The 10,461-nt window shown below is 62.1% G+C and overlaps 1 protein-coding gene across 1 annotated transcript in view; it reads right to left on the bottom strand.

Moving 5' to 3' along the window:
• Nucleotides 1-96: 96 nt before the first annotated feature.
• The window catches only part of CABP7 (calcium binding protein 7), a 22,981-nt gene continuing 12,616 nt past the window's right edge, over nt 97-10,461 (bottom strand). Inside the window, exons 6-10 of the mRNA XM_024767947.1 lie at nt 10,372-10,461; nt 3,056-3,199; nt 2,139-2,251; nt 1,671-1,824; nt 97-1,446 (exon numbers count right to left, since the gene is read on the bottom strand). Of these exons, the coding sequence (XP_024623715.1) occupies nt 1,319-1,446; nt 1,671-1,824; nt 2,139-2,251; nt 3,056-3,199; nt 10,372-10,461 (629 nt within the window). The 3' untranslated portion in view covers nt 97-1,318. The remainder of the gene's footprint in view (nt 1,447-1,670; nt 1,825-2,138; nt 2,252-3,055; nt 3,200-10,371) is intronic.

The raw sequence follows: 10,461 nt of genomic DNA, 5'->3' as shown, positions 1-10,461 counted from the left end.
CTGTGCGGCTGCTCTTCCCCCTCGCCTGGCGCCCTCAGCTCTGTGCTCTGGCCCTGGGTCAGATGATGGGCAGGGCTGGAGTGAGGTGAGGTCCTCTCCAGGGTGACTGGTGCTTGCTGCCCTTCTCCCTTGGGAGCCGGCAGAGGCTCAGCACAGCCGGGCAGGGGGCAGCCAGCGTGGCTGTGACTCGCCCAGGCGAGCAGTAGCCCCGGATCTGGGGAGGAGAGCTGAGGACTCAGTCTGCTGTCCTGGCCCCCACATCAGCCCGTGCTGAGCTGGTGCCCAACCGTGAGATGGCACAGCTTGGGCAGGGATGGGAGCTGGGTCTCCAGCCTGGATGGTGTGGAGAAGTGGGCGACCCAGGAGGATGGGCCCTGAGCTTGGGAAAGTGGCCTGGCTGAACTTCCTGGCACTGACACCAGGGGTGGCTTCTGCCCTGGAGGGGCCCCCCAGTCGGTAGGGAGACCACATAGGTTGCTCAGGGGATTCGCAGCCTCTGGGCCCCAACTCTGCTTCCTGCCTCCACTGCACTCCACTGTGCTGGGGTGCTCGTGGGCAATGTGGCCCTCAGGTCACTGGGCCTCTGGTGGGGGGCCCAATGGATGAGGTGGCAGCTGGGCCACCTCAGATGCTCCATCTTCTGTGAGCTTCTGCCCTGCCTAAAAATCACCATTGATGGGGGAACTGAGGCCAAATCTGGGAGCCCTCTGAGCCTCAGGGTCCTCATCTTTGAAATGGGCTGATTCTCTAGCCCTAGTGGGTGTGTGGAGGAGGGCTGGGTTTGAGTCTAAGGAAGGTCAGAGGAAGGGATTCAGCAGAAGGCCGGGGGCTTCCTCAGGCCATGCCAGGGAGAAGGGCCCAGGAGACCCCAGCCTCATGTTGCCCTCCAGGAGGAGGCTTTCTGTCCCCTGCACGCCCCTCCATGGCCCTGGGCAGACCTGAGGGACCAGGGTTGGGTTGGCTATGTGGCCCTGGGCACACGATGCCTCCTCCTGCCCAAGGGACCTGCAGCTACTGGGCCCTGTATAAATTCCTCCTTAATTTCCCAGGGGCCCCTGCACAGCGAGAAAAGTTAGTGCTACATACAGGCCAGGGTGGGGCAGGGCAGGGTGCAGGCAGGGCCAGGGCCAGGGCCATCCTCAGAGCCACCACCAGGCCCTCTGCAGCTGGGCCACAGCTCCATGCAAGGCCTGTGGGGCGGGCGGGGTGGTGCCGCTGGACGCCCAGGCCCTGAAGTACACGCGGTGGTGGCCCAGGGAGTGGGTGGAGGGAGAGGGCTGTGGGCGGCGGTGGGTGTGGAGGGGGCCCCAGGTGGCGCCTATTTCATGCCGCTGCGCAGCACCTGGTTGGCTGCGATGAGCATGACGCTGATGATGAAGGCGATGGCGAAGGCGCAGATCAGGCTCTTGCGCACGCACGTCTGACGGATCTGCTGGTTGGAGCAGGCTGTGGCCGCCCGCCGCCGGGGAGCACCAGAGAGAGAAGGGGACAGCCAAGTGACGGACTCAGGAGCCGTCTGCCCTTCTGCACATGGGCTCGTCCCGCGGGGCACACGGGGACGCAAGGTTTGGGGCAGGCAAGGAGGCCCCCAGCCCCCCTCTGCAAGCCCCTGGTTCCTCCCCTGCCCGAGCAGTTGGCCCGCCCGTGGGGTCCCGGGGTGGGTCACTCACTCTCCACGTCCACGGGGCACTCCTCCGCTGTGCCTAGGTGGCTCTCCTCCTCCGTCATGATGATGTTCTCAATATCCTTCATGGACAGGTGCTCACAGAAGGTGTCGTAGAGCAGCCGCTTCAGCTCGTCCACGGTCAGCTTTTGCATGTCACACTTGGGTGGGGGGAGATACAGCGCTCTGGCCACCAGCACCACCACAGTCCCCTCCGCCCAGCACCTGCAGCCACACAAGCCAGTGACAAGCCTCCAGATTCTGGAGGGCTGGGAACCACTCACTCCATTCTCTGAGTCCTCGACCAACACCAGCCTCCCCAGGGAACCCCATGGCCCGCTGGGAGACAAGACGTCCAGTGGACAGAGCCTGGGGGTGTCATCCCCCCCTTTATGGTGTGGGCCCGACCCTTCACTGGCCCAGTACAGCCCTTCACTGTGCACACGGCCCTGGGTCCCAATCAGCCAGGGAGTACCTTCCAGAAGACGGTGTCGAAGTCAGTGCCGTGGAATTTCTCTGGGATCCCCGAGGTGGAGAGCTTGGGTCCCAGAAGGGTCACAAACTCCTCGAAGTCCACTTGGCCATCACCTAGAGCGGGCACAGTTCCAGTCAGCTGGTGAGGCTGCACCTGGGCACCTTGGGCCACCATGGGACCTCAGGCAGGTCCCCTCCTCAGAGCCTGATGTGCCAGTCTCTGGGCTGATGCTGAAGCCACCGAGTGTGCTGAGGCCCCACCTGACAAGGTGGGGAGTGTGGGGGGGCGCACAGCAGGTGGGCCCTGAGCAGGCCTTGCGTGTGGGAGACATGTTTCCCTCTGAACCCTACATGGCTTCCCAGCACCCTGCTGCTGTCCCGGAGCAGGTGTGGGGCCGGACATCCTCCCCACCACACAGACGGGAAATGAAGCTCAGGATGGGGGACCGCCTGCCCAGGTCATCACCTGCTCTCTGGGTGGAGATGAGGTGGGGGAGGCAGCCAGAGGAGGATGAGCGGAGGGCACTGGGCCTTACTGGTTCTTATGAGTTTTTCCTTGATTAAATGCCAGGTGGCAAATATTTACAACTAAATTGATTTTTTATTTTTGGTGATGGGAAATGGGATATTTAGTATATCCGTTCTGCTTTCCTGTACTTTAAAAATTTCTTGGAACACAGAGTGAGAGGGGCAGAATCTCCAACCTTTGGGTATGGCTGGGGCTGTCACACTCTCTCTAGCCTCAATTCTCCAGGCTGAGAAATGGGGCCAGACCTGGCTGCAAACCCAAGCCATGGGCTTGGAAGGCTGGCTGGGAGTGGGGAGAGTGAGAGGCCCCCTATGGGCTCAGGCCCCCCACCAGACTTGCCCCCCACCACCAGGTGAGGGGTGAGGAAACAGCCAGGGGGCAGGGCTCACCATCCATGTCCAGCCGCTGGATGATAACCTCCAGCTCCACCTCGTTGGGCATGTATCCCAGGGAGCGCATGGCCGTGCCCAGCTCCTGCTTGGAGATGAAGCCATTGCCATCGCGGTCGAAGACTTTGAAGGCCTCTCGGATCTCTGTGGGAGGAGCAGAGCAGGTCAAGACCTCACTCCTGTCCCCGACAGCCCACTCCCCAGACCTCCAGAATCCCAGATGCCACATCCTGAGACCGGGATGGAGAATCCCCCCTTCCTCTCTAGAGCCCGAAGGTCTGGTCAGAGAGAACTGGCAGGTATCTCAAGAGTCCACTATAGCGCTGCCTCCCTGGAGCTCAGGGCAGGCCAAGCAGGCAGCAAAGGTGCCCAGGCCCCACGGCAGTGACAAGACCGCCCCGGGGGTCTCCGGCTCCGCGTGCCAGGCTCCCACAGCCTCTCCAGGCGTGCTCACGACGACCCCATGTGGCCGATACCACGGGTCCCACGGTGCAGGGGAGGACGCCGGGCTAGGCAGCCGGTCTTCTGTGAGCTGCCGAAGGCTTCCCTGCCTACCACCTTTTTTTGCCCACCCCCCCCCCCCCACCCCCCTCCCATCATCCCCACCGCACTTCCTCCCCAGGCTCAGCTCCTTAACACCGGCCAGCACTCATTAATGGCGGCCCCGGGCTAATGGGCTGACAGCTCAGCGCAGACTGCCTCCCAGATGGAGCCCAAGGTTTGGGAGAAGAGAGATGATGGATGGAGCAGCCCCAGGCCAGCTCAGGTGCGGGGGGGGGTCACTCCCCCCCATTGTATGGAGTGGGAGACAGGCCTGAGGACCTGGGTGACTCAGGGGTGGGGAGCAAGGCACTGGGCTGGGAGCCTGGGAACAAGCAACCCAGTGAGTGACCTTGGGCCAGCCTCAGTCTTACCCACAGTAAAATGGGCGGTAATGGTGTAAGGATGAAAGGGTTTTACCAAGGACATCCAGGAACTGTTGAAGGTTGAAGGGTCCTAACCTCTCCCCAGTTCACCTTTTTTCACCTCTGTTTCTGTGTTTGCTGTCCCTTCATTGTTACTCAGCCCAAGAAGGGTCCTACAGAACATTTCCCGTTGATGGGTAGTGAATTTCAACCCACTCTGCTCCAGCTCCCGGGGGTCTCCTTGTTCAATTCGCGGGCAGAGGTGAGCTCATGTGCGTGCGTGCGAGCGTGCGTGCGTGCGAGCGTGCATGCGAGTGTGCGTGCGTGCGAGCGTGCGTGCAAGCGTGCGGACGTGCGTTTGGAAGGAGAGACAGATGAGATGCTCCATGCTGCCTGCCTGGAAAATGAGGCCCAGAGAGGCTAGGTGGCCAGTGTGGGGTCAGGGCTGTTTCTGGTGATGGCAGGAGTTAGGTTGGCCCAGGCCTGGCCTAGAGGGTCTGTGAGCCCCTGAAACTGACTGTGGGATCCTGCACCTTGGGGTCATCCCCTGATTCTGCAGGACCCACTATAGCCCAGAGAGGGTGGCCATGTGTCCCAAGCCACACGGCAAGGTGGCTTGGACTGAAGCCCCAAACTTCATCAGGCTCTTCCCACCTGGCATCTACAGCCAATGCCTGGAGGTTCCAGTTGACATGCAGGCCAAGACAAAGTCAGTGGGCCACACCTGAGTTGCCTAGGCCCCCAGACCCTCTGACTCTGGACCACCCCCTACCCATCCCAGGCAGGTCCTGAGAACCTGGTCTCCTAACCAGTGGCCCCTTGGCCAGGAGAGCAGCTGGGAAGGGAGATCTGGGCCAGGCCCAGAGGCTTCTATAAACCCTGGACTCTGGGAACTCCAGGCCAACTCCCACCTGAATTTTCCAGGGCCACGGAGGAGGTAGTGAGCTCCCCATCCCCAGAGGTGTGTGAGCAGAGGCCCAGCAGTTACAGAGGCTGCTGAGGGAATTCCAATCACCTGGGAGTCTTTGGGTTCAGAGGAGGGCACTGACCATGCAGCCAGGCACACCCTCTGCCCAGCCCTCCACACACACACTTAGGTTTCTGGCTGTCACTGTTGGCCTCCTGACCCAGCCATGGGCTCTGCCCACCTCAGTCATGGTGGGCACCAGGGCTGCTCCACCTCCAGGCCTTTGTATATGAGGCTCCTTTTGCTTGGAATGCTCTTCCCTTCACCATGGTGAATTCTGATACATCCCTGGTTCCCAGCGTGGATGGCATCACCTCCCTGGAGCCCCCCTGCCCCCCCCAGCTGACTCTGGCCCTCCTCTGGGCTCCCACAGACCCCACTCTTCCCCCAAGGATTCCTTCCTGACCACATCAGATTGTGAACTATGAGACGCCATGAGAGCAGGAGCCAGGTCAGTCTTGTTCACCGCTGTGTCCCTGCTCCCTGGAACAGTGCCTGTCATTCAAGCATAACCATTTGCTAATAAGTGGTTAAGTGAATGAATGACTGATTCAGGGAGCCCACCCATCTGGAGCACACACACAAAGGAGCTGACCAGAAGTTCATGCTCCACTTGGTGTGGGGTCATCGCTCCGAGCCCATTTACCCTTAGTTTACAAATGATCCTAGTAAGGGCAAGCGTTTGCTTTCTACTCCCCAAGCAGGCAAGAAGCAGGAAGGGAGGCTGAGGGTGCTGCTTGTCCCCTTGTGCAGTCCCTAAGGACCCCCTCACTCCATGGGCCACCCAGAGAAGGGGGATCAAGCCGAAGTCAGGGGTGGGGGAACCATCCTCAGACCCACCCAGGTCAGGGGCTGGTTTGGGGAACCCAAGACAGGCACCCCATCCTTCTGGGTGCTTGGTCGGGAGAGCTCAGGGTGGGATGGCAAAACTCTGGACGTGCAGTGGGTGCTGGCTCTCTCCCCTGCAATGAATTGGGGTCCAGGCTGTCCCTCCCACACTGACAGGGGCCAGGTGTGGCTCCCAGAGCCCAGGGCTGCTTCAACTGGAGCCCCTGATCTCCTTCTAAAAGTCCTGAGAAAATGCACAGGAGACAGTGGAGGGCAGGTGAATCTTGGGGTCCGTGGGCAGGCGACAGGCCCAGGGGCAGCCCTTTCTCAGGCAGGACTAACCTTCCAAGACCACTAGATCAATCCAAAGACCGCCACCTCCTCATTCATGTGTCGCCTCAGCCACTCCTCCCTGGCACGCCTGGCTCACACCTCAGTCTTACTCTGTGTCCTCGCCCTTGCTCAGCGCTGTGACCCAGCACCAGCTGATTTCTGAGGCCAAGTTCAGGGATCACCTTCTCGGCCAGAGAATCAGCACTAAGTCACACAGATTCAGGGTCAGAGCCCAGCTCTCCCACATCCTGGTCGGGTGCCTTTGAGTGGGTGTTTGCTCACCTGTACAATGGGGCTGCGGAAATGACTAAATAAGAAAATCAAGCATGTAAGTGCTTGGCTGGGGCTGGGCCTGGCTCAGAACAGGATGCTATAAATCAGAACATCCCAGACGTTCTGGCAGAGCCGGAAGGAGAGGGAGGACTAGGGGAGCTTCAAGCACCAGGCCGGCCTTCCTGTTTGCTGGTGCCAAGACTCGGGGCCCAGGCTTGGAGTCTGGCTTTGCCACTCAGCAGCCGAGTGACCTCCCTCTCTGAACCTCAAGAGCCTCGCCTGTGAGATGGGAACGTGACTCTTGCCCCATCTCTGAAGCCTGGACTCTGCTGGGGGCTCCCAGAGTGGGGTGGGTGTCCTGTTGCTGCTGCCGCCATCGGCACATCCCAGCTGGGCACGTTTCCCTGAAAGCCTCACTCTGTTCGCTCCCCACGAGGCCAGGGAAAGCCTGCCATGCTCCACGTTGGCATGGGGAAGCCTGGCCCAGGCAAGGGCTGGCAAGACCTCTGGGTTTCCAGGCCGACACTGGTCCCTACCTGCCACCTCCAGCCTGACGCCCTCAATCCCCTCCCCGGCCCGAGAAGCTGCGTCAGGGCCTGAGTCCCCAACCACCCCCAAGGGATGCCAGCACTGTCAGGGAGCCAGAGTCCAGAGAGGGGGTGCGTGGGCTGGAGGTCACTTTGAGGGGGGCAGTGTCTGTCCTCTCCACGGCATTGGCCCCGCGCCCCAGCACTTTGGCCTCCCTGAGATTCCAGCCTGACAGAGGAGGCTGCTGGGCTTGCAGAGAAGAGGGGCAGGAAAAGGGACTCCTCTGCCCTCCCGTACCCCGAACGCCCCCGTTTGGCCACTCTCACTGCAGGCTCCACCATCTGACTGAGCAGGTCAAGTGCCAAGCCCAGACCTCTGTCCTGGTGGTTGTCTGCCTGTCCGTCTGTCTTCCTCCTCCCCTCTCAGAGGGAGGGCCAGTCTAGGGCTTGCAGCTGCCCCAATTCCCACCCTCAGGTGCTCAAGCCCGTCGATGCCACTGGGGTCAGCCTCAGCACTGCCACAGGCCAGGGGAGCTCTGCTGTGTGCATCTCAGGGAGAATCTGGGAGATCCTGTACCTCCACCTCAAGGGAGGCTGGAGGACCCAGACCAGCTCTGCCGAGCCACGTCTACCCTGCCAACTGCCAGCCAGGGGTCCCCAGGTGCCTCTGCCAGAACTTCAAGGCCATTTCCACCCACCCTCTCCCCCAGCCTGCCTTTCTGGCCTGGCCCCCCTGCATACCCCGTGTTCCTTCCTCATGGGCCTGCCTTTCTGGCCTGGCACCCCTGCATACCCCGTGTTCCTTCCTCATGGGCCTTCCCCGACCCCCACCCCTCAGCCTCCCTGCTGCTGCGTCCCGGTCCCCGAGTCCCCACTGCATGCCAGGCCCTGTGCTGAGCACTTCCATCACATCCTCTGTCACTGGCAGCCCTGGGGAGGGGCAACGTCAACCCCCTTTTACAGATGGAGAAACCGAGGCAAGAGAGGCAAGTGATTGCCCAAGGTCACTCCATAAATTGAGGGAGCAGAGAACTCGAACCCACCACTGCTTGGCTAGGAAGCCCTCACCTTAACCGGTGTTCTCCACCTCCCTCCCTAGTCCTCCTCCCGCCTCGGACTAACCACCCCCTGGATTTCTGCAGGCAGGCACATACTGTCTGTAGCATTTCATCCCAAGCTACCGGGCTCCCTCTCCTCGGCATGTGTGGCTCCCCCAGTGATGGGCATCCTCCCAGCAAAGAGCCTGGGTCTTACCCACACTGCCCTGGGGCGGGAGCACTGATGAGGCACTGGGGAGGTGGAGGGGGCAGAGGGGGGATCTGTGCTGTGGATGGTCACCCTTCCCACCCACCCCTGGCACTCAAGGCCCACTGGGGCCTGCAGAGACTTGGTCTCCTAGGAGAAGGGCTTCCAGAGTGCCTGCAGCCAACAAGGGGGCCGATCACAGAGGACTTCCTGTCTTCATCCATGGCTGCCTGCAGGCTGGGGCCACCAGGCATCTGCTTGCTCCATGACGCCACCCCCCCACCCCCGCCCAGGGAGGGCTCTGTCCTTCAGATGCCCCCTGTGCCAGGTCCTTCTGCTTCACAGGGCCCAGGAGAAGTGGACAGGAGAGAAGCAGGGAGTGCGTTTTGGTGTGGCTGGTGACTAACATTCCTGGGCTCCTGCCAGCATGTCCACCATGCGGTCCAAGGGGAGCCTGTGGCCTCTTTGCCCCTGGACTGCCCGTCCTGTGCCCTGCTCATCCCTGCACCCCAGCCTCCTCAGCTTCTCCCCTTCCTTGGGGTCTGTACTCCAGGGCTGGGAGAACAGGAGAGGAGGGACAACTGAGGCCCATAGCAGGGCTGCCAGGGTCATGGTGGGGTGCTGGGAGCAAGGGGAGGGAATGAGGGGAAAGCTGCCAGTGTAGGGGGACAATGTTTACCCCTGCCCGCGTAGCCAGGAGGAAGGTGTGGATGAGGGTCTGTGGAGGGGAAACTGGTAGAGGTTTGCGGTGGCCCAGGGCAGGAGAAGACAGTGTTAGGGAAGAGAAGCCTATGCCCCATCCCCGCCCTCTTGTCCGTCATCATACTCCCTCCTTTTCCCAGGCCCTGGATGAGACTTTTTGTTCCTGAGCTTCGGCCGAGACAGGGCAGGGACTTGGGCTTTGGAATTCAAGGCCAGAGACCCAATAGCGGCACCCATCCATCTGTCCTGCCCGCCTCAAACATCAGGCTCCATTTCCACGGCTCTCCCAACCTCTGGAGGCTTTTGGGGGGACTTGCTGATTGGGGTGGGCTGGGGGTAGCTGCCTTCTCCCCTTGATCTTCCCACTGATCCCGTCTGACTCCCCCAGGATCTGCTCCCTCCAGGGCTGGGGGATGAGGCTGGATCTCTCTCCATGGCTTGTGCTCCCACCATCATCCCTGACTGCGCTGGTGTCTCAGCTGCACCTCCCAAAGACCCTGTTGAGTCCCAGATCGCAGAGACCCCTGGACCTAAGGTACCTGAAGAGAGGCCCAGCTTCTGGGTGATCGCAGCCCCTCCCCCAACAGCAGACAAGCAGATCCCAGGGCGCCAAGACTCCCATCAGCCCAGAGCCCCTCACTCCACTCCATATGGGACCCCAGGAGGTCTGGGGGGAGGGAAAACCTGAGCACCTGTCCTTAGCCCAGTAGGGAAAGAGCTCACAGGCCCCAGGGGTCTCATCGCTCCTCAGAAGCCTCTGTCTAGGGACCCTGGCCTCTGCCATCTGCTCTGATATCGCCTAGCCTGCTGCCTAAGGTCCCCATTCATGTCCAGAGGTGGAGGGACTCCAGGGGGACAGATTTAGGTCCCGGCCTCTCTGCCTTTCCCTACCAGGCTTGGTTATCTCAACCAAGCCGCCCAATCCGGCCACTTGTTGTCGCCACCACCTCCCGGGCCGCCTTCCTAGCGCTCCAGGCTGGGGGTCCCCGCAGGGCTGTAGGGAAGGGGCTACGGCCGTAAGAGGGGCTGCGGGCATCCTGGGAGCCGGCAGGAGCAGGGCAGTCGCCCTCTCCCCTTCTCTCGCTGCCCGAGCAGACTGGATTTTAAAAGCGACACGAGCGGAATGTCAATGCCAGCGCAGAGCCGCGGGCGGCCGCCGCGGAGGGGATCAAGATGCGGGTGCTCTGGCCGGGCCGGCGGAGGGGACACAGCTCAGACCCCCAACCCAGCCCGCCGCGTTGCCGCACCGTCACCGCGGATTGCGCGGCCCCGTGACCCCGCTGCAGGGCCCGGCAAGTTTCCGCAGCGCGGGGGACCACGCGGGCAGGGGCTGGGCCGCCCCTCCGCCTTGGCGACCCCCACCGCGGCGCCCAGAGGTGCGAACTCGTCCTGCCTCCCTGCGCAGCTGTTCGCTGGAGTGCCCACCTGGCAGGCGGCACCTGCAGACAGCCCCCCGCCCCTGCGCCCCTAGACCGCGCTTCACCTGGGCGCACAGGTAGGAGGGCCAGCGGGCGGAGGTCCCGGCGGGGCACTCACCCTCGAGCTCGTCCTCAGGGATGTCCACGGGGCGCTGCTCCGACAGCAGGTTGGGCACGGTGTAGATGCCCCGGTACATCAACGCCGCCG

This window comes from Neophocaena asiaeorientalis, unplaced genomic scaffold (assembly GCF_003031525.2).
Source record: "Neophocaena asiaeorientalis asiaeorientalis breed wild unplaced genomic scaffold, Neophocaena_asiaeorientalis_V1.1 scaffold828, whole genome shotgun sequence".
NCBI classification, from domain to species: Eukaryota; Metazoa; Chordata; class Mammalia; order Artiodactyla; family Phocoenidae; genus Neophocaena; species Neophocaena asiaeorientalis.
This window is presented reverse-complemented; position numbering and strand designations above follow the sequence as displayed.